Source organism: Arvicola amphibius, chromosome 17 (assembly GCF_903992535.2).
Source record: "Arvicola amphibius chromosome 17, mArvAmp1.2, whole genome shotgun sequence".
NCBI classification, from domain to species: domain Eukaryota; kingdom Metazoa; phylum Chordata; class Mammalia; order Rodentia; family Cricetidae; genus Arvicola; species Arvicola amphibius.
Window position 1 is genome coordinate 25,406,213 of NC_052063.2, and position 14,575 is coordinate 25,420,787.

A 14,575-nucleotide genomic window follows, 5' to 3' on the forward strand; every position below is an offset into this window, starting at 1 on the left:
CATCTTGTTCTTCCTCAAGATGATCTACGGAGTCTTAATGTCCGCTACTTGGAGTGTGATTTTGTTTGGAGACCGGGTCTTTTCAGAGGTAACTGGATCAAAATGAGACCATTATCATGCATTATGTGGCTGATGTCTTCATAAAAAAGAGAGAATTTGGTACAGAGATAACATCCCCGGAGAAGGAGAGAAATGTGAGGCGACCTGGGGCGAAAATAGTCAAATTCAAGTTGAGGAGAGCTGACTGGATCACACTCACTTCTCAGGGCCTACAGAAGGACTTACCCTGAATTCAGGAACTGTGGGACAAGACGTTTCTTCTGGGATACCCTGCACTTTATAAAGCTTAATTGCGTCAGCACTAGCAGCACAAACAAGGCCCAACAGACATTTGGGTTAATTAAGCAGGACTACTTGGCTGATGAGAGCTTTGCTTGGTTGCTTGGTTATTTCAGACAAAGGAAGCCGAAGTTGTACTTTTCGGAGCATTCTGTTCCCGGGATCAACTTTGAAAACTTGTTTTGTTTTATATAACCGTGACGTGGTGACTGGAAACCTACATTTAAGTGAAGCGTGGAAGTGGGGCCTGGTAGAAGACACGGGAAAGGCAAGCCACTGTCACCTGTAAACGGATCAACCCTGCCAGCCCTCATTAAGGAAAAGATGCAATTGGCTTTAGATTCTCGCTCACTTGTTGGGAGGGGTGGGGCAGCGGGGTGGCAGGGTGTGGAGAACTATGCCTAAAGAGAGCAGGCTAAAAGCTCCAGAGAGGGCAAGGATGGAGCTGCTCAGCCTAGATTCCCCAGACCCACCCACCCACTCTAGCTGTGTGCTCAGGCGAGCGGTGCTGAAGAAACAGCTCTAGCAGAGGCTGCTTTCGGGCGGGGGTGGGGGGAGGACCAAAGCTGTGGATCCAAATCTTAGCTGGGCGCCTTCACTCTCAACTGGGTGAGCTCCCCGTCGTCCCCCGCCCCCTGTCCTCCGGTCGGCCTCCGCTCCAGGCACAGCCAGCCGGGCAGAAGGTCTGCGGCGGGGTCGGGCTGCGCCAGCTGGACCCGCCCCGAGCTCCATGGTTCGCCCAGCCCCGCGCGATGGTGACTCTAGGCGCTGAGGGTGGCTATGGGAGAGCCCGCAGATCGCAGCAGCGTGAAGGCGGGGAGCGCAGCGGGTGGCGGGCGGCGGGCGGGGACTTTTCTCCCCGACCTCAGCACCCAGAGAAGCGGCTCAACCACCTGAACCCCGAAAACGCCAACAAGTAGTTTCTCCTTTGAGAAGGGCGGCTCAGCTGGCCGCAGAGAGTCCGTCTGGCTGCAGGGAAAACCTCGACCACTCGGAGACTCAAGCAGATCTACTTTTCTCCCGGTCTCCTTAAGGTATCCGGGGACGAGGAGGGGGAGAAAGGAAGGGCGGTGCAGGCGGGCATCCCCCTGCCTAGCTGTAAAATTGTGGATGCGAAGCCCCAGGGAGAGACTTGAAACAGCCCGTCTTCCAGCTCAGGAACGCAGGGGGTGTGCCTCCTGCGGCTTCTCCTGGGCCTCACCCCTCCTCGAAAGCAACCCCCCGACTCTCCAGACTCTCCACCCCAAGATGTTTGTTTTTCTTGGGAAGGGGGAGGGGTGGGATCGATTGCTCACTTTTGTCCACAAAGATGGATCCTAGTTAGTCGTTTCCTTTCCCAAGTAATAACATTAGCAACAAGGATAACAGTAATGGGAAAAGGAAATTGGATGAGGAAATTAGTCAGAGGTCTCCTTGGTGAAAGGAGCAGGGTCGTGTGTTGTTGTTGTCGTTGTTGTTGTGACTTCTCTCTTCAGTTTTCCTCCTGGTAGGTTCCGGGGGGGGGGGGGGGGGGGGGGGGGTGAGCCGGGAGCCGAGCGGGCAAAGGGTAGTCCCTGAGTGCTGGAGACCAGAGTGCTTGCTGTCCAGGGTTGGCCAAGGGTACGCAGGCAGCTGGAGCATTCGAGGGCCCCCGCTCAACACTGCTAAGTTGCCTTAGCCAACCTAACTCTCTGATAGGGAATTATACTGAGACCGGGGGCGGGGGGACTGGGGGAGATATGGGATAGTGGGGAAGGGGGTCCATCTAAGGAGAGGAACAGCCTGGAGCATAGATGGGTGGCGGAAAGGGTCTGGGGAGTGAGCAGTGGAGGGTTTGGGAAAAGAAAGAGGGGCTTGGAGGCTTAAGGCAGGTTGTATTTGGCAGGGATAGGAGAGAAACATGGTGGAGGGCAAAAAGGAAGGAGAGGTCAGAGCCAAGGGTGGACCGTGTGCCGCAAGAGAAAAGGTTTCCTGGAAGGTCAGGGAAGACTCAACTGTTGTTCGTTCTCTGGGAACCTGGGCCAGGCATGATGCAAGAGGCGGGGACAGGACTGGACACCAAGCTCCTCCTGGGAGGGTCCTTCGCACTTGCGAGCTAGGCATCTTGGCACTCTTGGGCTGACGTGGGGGTGGGGGGGGGTCATGGTGCGTATAGGACTCACAAGAGCTTTAACTCGGTGCTGTGTTCGCCTCCCCTAGTCATGTCTGAGCCACAGAGATGGGCAAGATCGAGAACAACGAGAGGGTGATCCTCAATGTCGGGGGCACCCGGCACGAAACCTACCGCAGCACTCTCAAGACCCTTCCCGGAACGCGCCTGGCCCTTCTAGCTTCCTCTGAACCTCAGGGCGACTGCCTGACCGCTGCGGGGGACAAGCTGCAGCCGCTGCCCCCTCCGCTCTCTCCGCCGCCGCGACCGCCTCCCTTGTCCCCGGTCCCCAGCAGCTGCTTCGAGGGCGGCGCGGGCAACTGCAGTTCCCACGGTGGCAACGGCGGAGACCACCCTGGGGGAGGCCGCGAATTCTTCTTCGATCGCCATCCGGGCGTCTTCGCCTATGTGCTCAACTATTACCGCACAGGCAAACTGCACTGCCCCGCCGACGTGTGCGGGCCGCTCTTCGAGGAGGAGCTGGCCTTCTGGGGCATCGACGAGACCGACGTGGAGCCCTGCTGCTGGATGACTTACAGGCAACACCGCGACGCGGAGGAGGCGCTGGACATCTTCGAGACACCCGATCTCATCGGAGGCGACCCTGGTGACGATGAGGACCTGGCAGCCAAGAGGCTGGGCATTGAGGATGCTGCAGGGCTGGGAGGACCCGATGGCAAGTCTGGCCGCTGGAGGAGGCTTCAGCCCCGCATGTGGGCCCTCTTTGAGGACCCCTACTCATCCAGAGCCGCCAGGGTAAGACCCAAATCTCCCACCGTTCCCTGTGGTCGCAACTCTTTCAACTCTCCTTCAAACTTTGGTTCTTTTCTCCAACAGCCCCTGAGATGAAGAGGAGGAGAGGAGCTCAGTAGGGATGGTTTTCGAAGGGCTTCATGTGGGGTAGGGAAAGCCCAGAGACCCTTACCCCATCTTTCCACTCTCCCAGACAGTCACTTCACTGACCTCCCGCTCAGATTTTCTTTAGCAGGTGAGACCCATGTAAGAGTCCAGGGCTGTGCCCTAATGCCGTTACTATCTATTTTCACCTTAGTTTTTGCCTTAACTTTTCTCGTTCCAACTTTTTCCTTTAGCGAGCTTGTGTTTCGGAGCCTGTTGCCCATCCTGATGTGACATTTTCAATGAGGCCCGACTCTCAGATCTGTTTCACCAGAGCAGTAGCTGCAATAAGGATCTAATCCGAGGACTGAGAGAGGGGAAATGGAATCCTTGACTATGTGGTTGGGTGGAAGTAGGGGTGTGGGGAGGATTGTTTTGTGGGGAGAATGCTCTTGAGCTTGTCTCTTCCCAAGGGAGAAGATGACTGTGTTGTTGCAATTGCTGTCCCCAATGATCCTGTCTGCTGCACTGGGGATCCTCAAGCTGGGTGTCCTTCCTCTTAGGCGGGTCAGCGTTCCTTTCAGGTTGATAGTGCATCCCTCACCTCGTTGGGCTGTCTTCTGTTCTCTATAACCAAATAACGCTGATTGTTGAAAACTTTTCCTGACTTTTTATGTTATACTCGTAACCTCAGTGTTTCTTTTTGGTTCATTATTTAAGTGAGAAATTAAATTTAGTCCATGTTTTTCCCAGTTAACTTCCCAGATTCCCATGAAGGGACTACAGAAATCACCAATGATGGTGTCTCCCGTTTAAAGGAACTAGGAGAAATAGAAACAACCAACATAATACAGTATGTGAATTGGTCTTAATTATATTTGAGGACAGACCACTGAATTTAGTAAATCTTTGCCAACTGTGTATGTCTTGTATTTGCTACCCAGAAAAGACTCTCACCCTAGCAGGATGGTAATTCTCCCTGCCTAAGTTTGGCTCCATCCTCTTGGCTGGTTTTCCTTGAACAAAAGATATCCCTGCATCTTAGCTATTATAGCACTATCTGCCCACTACCTTTCAGGGAGATATACTTCTGACACACCTCAGAAGTGTGCGTGTCTATCTGTGTTGTTTTCAGAAAGAAGTAGAACACAAAAAAGAAAATGTAAAAGGGCAATCATCTCTTGAGCCTGGCTTTGAAGTCATGCATAAGTTTTAGCATGGCCCTACATTCCTAAATTCAAACATGGAAGTACTAATGTTAATTCTAAAATTTTGCTTTTTAAAGTATTCCATAATTGCAAAAGAGTTTTTGTTTTATAAGTGATTATTGATAGATGGACATGCTGGTGTATGCCTTCGATCCCAATACTTGCGAGGTAGAGGCAGCCAGATCCATGAGTTCAGGGCTAGCCTGGTTTACTACAGAGCTAGTTCCAGGACAGTTAGGCTACACAGAGAAGCCCTGTTTCAAAAAAGGTACTTATTTATATAAATAAAATCACAGGCTCATAAACATTACTTTGTATTTTTTTGGTTTTCAGCTGAGTGCTACTGTGCTCTCTTCTCCCTGGGTGGTTAAAGAGATAATTTGATTTTGTTTTCAGGCTCATCATGTGACCATTTTCTTCAGTCTGTGTACAATAAAATGGATGGTTTATTATCTTTCCTCCTGATAACATAGCATGATACCTTCAGCTTGTTTTTTATTTCATTGTAAGTCAGACTTTATGACTAAAAGCTCCCTAAGGTGCCCAACTTTTATTCTTACTATGAAATTTGATTCTATTTATTATTAGCCAAAGGGTAATCCATTGACTTGACAGCCACAGGGTTTGCTAAAAACCATACTTAGATTTTGTTGTAATTATGTGGAGGATTTGACCTGTATCTGTAGATGAGGAAAGAATCAAGAGATTACCACAAGGTCAGGAGCGGGGAAAAACAAAGTCAGCTGACAGTCACTGGCCTGAAATCTGTTTTAGAAGTCACCTAGAAAAGACCTTCCCTTTCTTAAATGAGACGAGGAAAATGAAGGCTCAGATGTCAAGAAAAGGCCAAGGTCATACGTCAAATTTTTAGCCCAACCCAAATTATTCTACTGGTATCATGACATCCTTCCAACTCCTTCCCACAAAAACCTCTGATTATAACTGGCTAGACTGTGGCATCTCTGCAAATCCTATTGCTCTCATGATCCAATGTTGCCTAAGACATCAATTTAGGTTCCCTTTTGGAAAGGTCATTTATGACATTTTAAAATATGTACATTCTAGGACTTTGACTGGTAGAAATTTTACATGGCAGCAATCAACAAAGGGATAAAAATATGTGATGATCTTCACTCTTCCATGAACCGTGTTGGAACTTTCTGCTATTGGATAGTCAGTGTACACACTTTTGTTTGCATATTCAGTTCAGAAAAGTACCTTTTCAGATCACCAAAGGTTACCTAAATCAGACAGCACAGATTAGTTCATAAGTAAATTACTATTTGAGCTCCATTATGGCCTGAGTTAGTGATACCAGACTATTCTTTCATGCAGTATACCACTGAGGAGACACCAGGCAAAACTGTGTTCAAGTGGTGTGATTCTGGGAAACACAATTCAGTTATCAAAATGATTTTCATCAGCTATGGCCTTATTGCCACCAATCTCATTCTCAATAAAGTTAAATATGTTGTAAACTTTTTACCTTTACATTAGTTCATGTTTTTATTGAAATATGTAGATGAACAATTTTAACTGCGCTTCTTTTTCAGCTTTTATACTAGTTTCTTTATTTGCTTTATGATTTTCCAATGTCAAAGAGATTTGTGCAATTTTAAAATAGGTCTGCTTTACTTCGACTTTTATGACATACACGGTCACACTACAGTACTAGTCATAGGAAATGGCAGTTAACTTTTATGACACTGTAATTTTGTCTCTTGTTGGCTGGCATGTCCTCTTTAGCTAGAATTTTAATTTATGATATAAGTAGATATTTGAGAGATTTTGGTCAGTAAGTTTCTCTGCCATACTTATGAGTTCTTTTCCTTAATAAGAAATTTATTTTTTAAAAAATGCCATTTAAGTTGTCAGGGAAATCTGTTGTGGAAAACTGATCAGGAAAGAAAGGATAGATGGTTCGGTTGATGGTCTTGACGATATTTGCAAATAGTGACCAGCAGGGAGGGACGCATTTGTGAAAGCGTTATGCATGTACTTGCAGATCAACATTTGTGCTTTAGAGGATGAGCTTTTATTCAAGATTCAGTGCAATAAGAGGACACCATAGGCAAAAATTTCTTGGTAGAGCTGGTAAATTTTTTTCAGAGTCACTATTACTCTGAAAATACTCTGGTATAAATCACCAGGCTTAAAAACATTTTAAATAAATGTGTGCCCAATTCTAAAGTGCTGGGGTGGGGGGATTATGTTGATCTTTGTTCTTCCCAGTTTTACTTTGTGGGTGAAGTGAGGTGACTGGCTGACCTCACTTTTGTTTCAGAATGTGTGTCCCCTTTGTGGTGACTTATGCATGTCTTTAATTACCAGGTAGATTTTCCACTTTTCATAGCTCAGTTCAAAAAGGATTATTTTCCTAATGGTTATATATAGCTTGTTCACAAACGATGGTAGCCAGTTGTGAATTTTTTTTTTTTTTTTTTTTTTTTTTAGAAATCTTGTCTTTCCAGGTTGTATTTATTATGTAATTGCTCTACACCAAAATCTACATAAAATAAAGGGAGGTCATGCTGTAGATACACTTCTTTGTTCTCCAAAAGCTGATCATTTCATTTATAATAAAACATTTCCCAAAGACATCACCTGAATTAGAAAAGCAAGCAAGACAGGAAAGCATTTCAGAGGCACTAAAGTGTTTTCCTAAATAAATAAATAAAAGCTCGTCTTTCTTCAATTTTTTTGATTGTAAAATCTATATTCTACCTGTTGTTATAATCCCAATAATGTTACATATTTTCCACCCCAGAGACCCTGTTTGACCTTAGATTTCCATCTATCTATCTATCTATCTATCTATCTATCTATCTATCTATCTATCTCATCATCTATATCATCTAGCTATCTATCTATATCTATCTATTATCTATCTATCTATCTATCTATCCATCTATGTATCCATCCACCCACCCATCACATATCTGTCTGTCTGTCTATCTATCCATCTATATTATCTATCTATCTATCTACTATCTATCCATCTATCTATCTATGTATCCATCCACCCACCCATCACATATCTGTCTGCTGTCTATATCCATCTATATCGATCTAGCTATCTATCGATCCATCAGCGAGAGAGGAGCCAGCCACCCACCCAGCACAGAGCGGGCGGGCGAGCGAGCGAGCGAGCGAGCGAGAGCGAGCGAGCGAGCGAGGAGCGAGCGAGCGCGGAGCGAGCGAGCAGCGAGCGAGGAGGAGCGAGCGAGCGAGCGAGCGAGCGAGCAGCGAGCGAGCGAGCGAGCGAGCGAGGAGCGAGCGAGCGAGCGAGCGAGCGAGCGAGCGAGGAGCGAGCGAGATCAGCGATATCTATCGAGAGCGAGATCTGACGAGCGAGCTATCTATCTAGCGATCTATCGATACTATCTATCATCTAATCATATCTATCTATCTATCTATCTATCTATCTATATATCTATCTATCTATCTATCTATTATCTATCTATCTATCTATCTATCTATCTATCTATCTATCTATCTATCTATTATTCAAAGTACTATGACAGCTCATGTCTCCAGACTTTAGCCTGTGCAGCTGTCTCATCCTCCTCAACTTGTCTTGGGTGTGTTTTTGTCACAATGATTTTCCTTACTTAGAAGTCTTTAGCTGATGTCATGAATTTCAGAATAAAATTTACAATACTTAATACGACAATTAAGATTTTTATAATCTAGCTGTTGCTTCTACCTGTTTGTTTTTAAAAGCTTCAACATCTTTCTTTTTGCCTTCAAAAAAAAAAAGTTAATGGTCAATTGACCAAAAATGGTGCTCTTGGATAGGTCAGTTAGTATGGTCTTGGCGTTTTAATTTGAGAGTTCTTTTAATCATTGTTTTTGATTTCAGAATAATCTATAGCCCCTTTCCAGGTTCATGAAGGTTATACTTATACCAAACAAGTGAACTATTAGAATGTGGCTAAGTTCCTCATTTTTTTTCTCTATAAATTTTAAATCGTGGCCCACTGTAGAACAAAAAACAATCCAAATTCATGTCCTTGAGAAGGTGTTGCTGCGATGTCTGATTTTTTTTTTTGTTTTCAGTCTAAACATCTTTTTTTTTTCACGACACTAACTATATAATTCCTAAATAAATTCAAATCTAGTTAAATTAATGTATTGTGATGATTAAACAGGACCAGAGAGTATCTGAATCTCAATACATCAGTAAAGGAACCAAGCCACTTATTGGTTACATTGTAATTTTGGTAGCTTATATGATCATATGCTAAGAGAGTTGCTTCATTGTTGGGTACCAGGTGTACCAAAGATGAATGCAGTTGGGCACACTAAGTATGATTTTCATGTATCTTTTTAAAAGCTCATTTGTAGGCTAAAGTTTAAAAATTGAATGAGAGATGAAGTGTTTCTTCCTTGTCAAGAGGCTATTTGCAAGGCAAATAAAAATAAGAGAATGTTCAAGTTTATGTGAAGATGAAGATCTAATTTTCCCATTTGAATATCTAAATCACCATGATTTATTTTTACCACTACAAATAAAGTAAATGTGTTTTTCAAGTTTTATATATTTTGAACTTCTGAGTCATATATCCTTTTTATTATGGCAACATTTAAGATATAGCTAAATGAACTAGCAAAGGCACTAAAGATAAATACAGGTCTCTGAAAGGAAATATATAGTGGCAAATATTCTAAACAATAACTATGAATATATTCCAGAATCATAACTCAATTCTGCTTGAAATTTTAGGGGCTTTTCTTTTAGAACAGTTCAGACAGGTTTTTATGATAAAATAACATGGTTTACTGCTTGTTCCACAGGCTGAAGGGTGGCAATTTTAATTCTATGCAGTCAATATTTTCACATAAAGGGAGTTGAATGTGGGTTTAGAGGAGGGAAAGACAGCTGAGGTAGAGAATATAGATAGAAACAACTGGGGAAAAAATTTTATTAGGAGCTATAGGAACTTTGTTCTTATCCTGAAGTCAATACAAGTTGAGTTCAGTCCATCTGCCTCTGCCTTACTCCAATAAATAAATGATAAAGAAAAACTGGGGATGACGCATTGGATTGTACCCAAACGTCTCTTCATCTCTAAAGTTTTGATGTTTGTAGGGTAATTACTGCCAAAGATCCTGGGTACGAACAGCATGTCTGTACCCATTCTGACTGCGCTCCGAGAACTGTCACACCAATAAGGTAAACCAGAATTGATTTTTTTCATTTGTAACTTTCTGCCCCCCCTTTTTTTTCTCCCCCCTTACAGCTGTTGGGTAGCTGCTGCTCTGGTTACCATAGAAACAGGTTAGCTCCTAGCTTCCTGTTTCCATTGAAAACAGCTTTCTCTTAACCACATATTGATCTCAGGAAATCATTTTGCTGTGGCTCTGTCATGAAAACCCTAAAGATGATCTGCTCCGTCATTTCCTAGGTCTAAGATTCAGTGCAGGTGTAGATCCATCCACCCACAAGGGTGACTGATTAGATAATCGCAATTTTATTTCCATTTGAAAAGTGCCTTGGCAAAGATACCATCCTTTTCTCTTTCCCATATTTTATACAGCAGGGAGAGTCTTATTCATGTGAGCTTTCTGAGATGTGTCTAACACATTTAAATGTTTACAAAACTGTCGAAAATCCTCCAGTTTCTGTCTCCTTCATAACCTCGTGTTATGAAGAGTGAGTGTGGAGAATAGTTTGCTGTTCTGGCACACTTGAAAGCTAAGATTTAATGTGTTCATTTATGAGGACTTTCAAAATGATGTGCTTGTTTATAATATAGGGCTCTACATTTCTCCTTTGAGAACATAGCCTATAATGGCATACATGTGTTTACATATAGAAAAAGATAAATACATTGTCAAGGACCAAGTTTATGTCATTTTATATGGAAAGGAGATGGAGGAAATTTGTAGGGATGTGGTTTGAAATTTCGAGAATACATGAGGTATTTGGGAGATATATATTTCTACCAAATACCATATATATATATATATATATATATATATATATATATATCACAAATAGTTTACATTTGATATTTATCAAATAGATATATACATATGCACTCACATACAAACACACACACACACATACACACACACCTCTCAAATATAAACTATTTCCATAGGATTTATGACAGAGAAATGCAATAGACTTTTAGTGCTCATGAGGATTAGATTTGGAAGAAAACTCAGTCATCTGCCCCAATTTTCTCATTTTGAAGAGACAACTGACATGTTCTTCTGACCATGAATAGTTAGTGATAATCAAGGGGCTAGAATTAAGATCACTGACTTCTGGGTCTTTATTTTTTCCTTTTAAACTTGCTTGCTTGGTCAACCATGTACTTCCCATTGAATGCACACATTTAAGCCATCGAGAAGCAGCAAGTATGTTAGGAAGAGTAATGTCAATCTGCCTAAAATGATCGATCTGTGTTTGTTAAGCAAATATCAGGAAGCTGCCACTTCCGTAGGGACCGTCAACCTTAGATGTATCCATTCAGCGCTGCCTTCTTCAGTTCCACATCCTGTCTTTGTGCCACCTTTAAAGCCTCAGAATTAACCTGCTGACACAACAACACCCTTTTCATCCTCGGACTCAGAAAGCTTGACTCCTTGGTATCTAAAGATCTCTCCTTGTTTGATTCATTAAATTTATGACTTTTTTGAGGTTTGAGATCCTAGTTTAACCTTTAGGGGATGGATAATGTGTTTTGTAGAGGGCAGTCTTTTCAAATGTAATTAACAAGGATTATGTGTTTATACTGGGATAACTGGTGAGTAAAAAAGAGAAAATGTGTTTAAGGCTGGTGGCAATCCACGTGTGAAGTGGGCCATTATTATGAGATCAGTAAATAAAATTCACTTTTTTTCTGAACAGTATTACAATGGTCAGTTAGTTGAAGGCATGCAGTGGGACTGTAAAGCGATGCTCTAACTTTGTGAGTATCAGACAGAATGCTTGTTATAGGAATTGAAACAGAAAAACTCTAGGCAAAATGATACTTATCATGTGTAGCTAAAAACACTTCAGGACTGCTAGAACTGGTCTTGCCTGAAACTTGACCACAATAAGGACATTCTTCCCATACGACAGTCTTTAGAATTCAACGTGTTCAGAAAGTCCCATGAAGATACTTCAGGAGTGTCTAGTTTATTCTTCACATTCTTGTGTGTGAAGATCTATACTTGTGTGTTATCAAAAAGTACTGCCCTTCTTCATGGGTCTAACTGAATGTTTAGATTCTGTAATGCAGACAAGGTCAAGTTAAGGTTATATTCCACCTGCTTAGCCAGTCCATTGTACTGTTGACGTCTTTAAAAGCTGAAACAAAAGCTAATGGTCTATTGGGGGTTGGGGAGTGGGGCTCTTTGATTTTTTTTTTTTCCTTTTTGGAACTAGGGTCTCATGTTGCTTTTGCTGGTCTTGAGTTCATGATGCAGTTGCAGATAACTTTGAATTCCTAATCATCCTGTCTCTACCTCCCACGTACTTGGATTTGAGGGATGCACCTCAATGCCTAGCCCGAGATAATCTTTTTCAATAGCTAGTCATTTAGCCTCAGCACAAAGAAGTGCTTCTCTTTATGTTGCCTCTCTAGAAAACGACTTAGAGACAAAAAGTCAACAACATTAGCCACACATATTCTTTTATATATCAATATTTTGTATCAATATATATCAATATCAATAAATCAATATTTTGTCTAGGTTAAAAAATGCTCAGTGAATCAAGGGAGGGAAAATGATATAATAATATTTTAATCAAAACATCTTCAAATATCCAGCAAACAGAAAATACACTACTTTTAAAATAAAATACAACCATTTAAAATATTATCAACATACTCAGATAATATGTTTAAATTTAAGACTACATAATAACAAATTATATTCATACAAAACCCCTTTAGTCAAATCATTGAGTTTTTGAGCACTTTATTGGAAGTATATAAAAATTTCACATCTGAGTTCTGAAGTATACACCAGAAATTCAGATACGAGTTGTTTATTTTCGTAGTTTTGAATGTATGGATTTATTATAAAATATTACTTACTAAAAGAAACTATATTATGGTAATTATATTGATGCCCTAATAGTAGCCATAGGACAAATAAACTTTTCTCAATTGATGTTGTTATATTGATTTTTGATGAGACTAGTGAAATTAGTGTTTAAGAAAAAAAACCAACACAGTTACCGTGGTTTAACTTATCCTTAAGTCGTCCATCATTGAGGAATCTTGCAGAGAGAAATGATAGAGCAATTATGAAAGCTGTGAGAATATCTGCATCGCTATGACTCTTGAAGGTCAATTCAGTAGAAAATGAGTCTCGGTCGTTTAACCTGAAGCTATACCTGGTTGCAGGAAGAACTGCAAACTGTGATTACCCAAGCACCACCCAAGAACAGACCATCCAAAGGAAATGCCTAACCTTCCAACCGCTGTAGATAGTATCACCTGCCAACACACACTCACCAGGACACCCCTAAAAAATGTCAGCCAGCCAGCGGTCCTGAACCTCAGAAACCCCTCACCCCTACCTTTACTACTATAAAAACCCGACTCTAACTGAGCTCAGGGCTTTTTGATTATGTCAATACGTTGGGCATATGGAGAGATCAAGTTTGCAAACTTGTATAAAATAAAGGCTCTTTGCTTTTACATACGGGTTGGGACGCAGTCTCCTTGTTGGTTTTTGGGGGACTTTGCGGGTCTGGGCATAACAGGTATCATCATATAGTTCTGGCTGGCTTGGAACTTGCCATGTAGACTGGGTTGGCACAGAAATCAGATTGACAGCCTACTGCCTCTGCCAGTACATGTCCCAATTAAAATCATTCAAAATAGAGTCCCCCCCCCCCCAAAAAAAGAAAATGGGCAGAATATAAGCTGCAGCCTTTTCTTGTCTATTAAACTGTGTCTGAAATAACAGGAGGCCTCTGGTTTCTTCCATAGCTATTAGGATGAGAGCAGAGGGAATCTCTCCCAGGACTGTCACATGATTAACAGATGTTGCAAAGTTGAACTACTGTATTTATACTACGAATGATATATACTGGCGAGCTTATGATTCGTCTCTGGTCCCATAATGGAATATATTGTACCTTGCTATGTAGAGACACAGAATGCAAGCAAATTAATGGCATGAAATTTAATTTAATATATTAGACTTCAAAGATATTAAAATGACTAGTCCTTGATGTAAAAGTGGGGTTGGGTTTAGTTAATTTTCTAAATATTTTATCTACTACTCACAGTTTAGTTGCAATGTTCACATTATCAGATTTTTTTATAGTTTTTAAACTTAGTGTTATCTCGTTAACCTGTTCCTTTAAAAAAGTGTTGGATAGCAATGATTTAATGAATCTCCGATTCATCCGTCTTACACAATTTTTCTTTGACATATGATTTGTAGCATAGTTGACAGGGATATTCATACACTCCTTTGCATTGAGTTTCTTTGTTGATATGCTTTTGTATTTTCTCTACCTTGGTATGCATTTATTGGATGATGAAATATCATGTTGTTGCAAAACACGACAATATTCTCATTTAACTAAGAACCAAGTGATAAGTGAGAATCATTGATCTTAGCGCTTTTAAATTTGTGCCTATCAACTTACAATTGCTTTAACAGTTGGCCAGGACTCTGCTGCACAATAAGAATGCAGAAGAAATTGAGACTTGGCATTTGGCTTCAGGATACGTATTTGCAGGAAGAAAAAGATCTATAACTTAAGAGTTATAATATCCTGCATTACATCCTGCACATTTCATTGGAGATAGGGCTATAAGGTAAACGCACAGAGTAGGGAGGGAGCTGTGCTGTTGTGTAAAGTAGACAGCATCTAAACCAATTCCCGCAGATATGTAGGCATTTGCAAATAAACTGAAGGAAGGTCAACAGAGCAGTGAAAAAAATATAGATGCTTCATAGCGAGTATCACATCAAGTAATACTGAATAATGGGGAGGTCAGAGGACATGGGGTAAAGACAGGACACACAAGGGCAGAGGGCATGGGCTGTCATAAAGACAGGATATCTTACCTTACAGCACTCCCTTTTAAAGCTCTTA

At 41.8% G+C, this 14,575-nt stretch overlaps 1 protein-coding gene across 1 annotated transcript in view; it reads left to right on the forward strand.

Moving 5' to 3' along the window:
* Positions 1–1,211: 1,211 nt before the first annotated feature.
* Positions 1,212–14,575, forward strand: part of Kcnc2 (potassium voltage-gated channel subfamily C member 2) — a 179,970-nt gene continuing 166,606 nt past the window's right edge. Inside the window, exons 1-2 of the mRNA XM_038314705.1 lie at positions 1,212–1,373; positions 2,518–3,223. Of these exons, the coding sequence (XP_038170633.1) occupies positions 2,537–3,223 (687 nt within the window). The 5' untranslated portion in view covers positions 1,212–1,373; positions 2,518–2,536. The remainder of the gene's footprint in view (positions 1,374–2,517; positions 3,224–14,575) is intronic.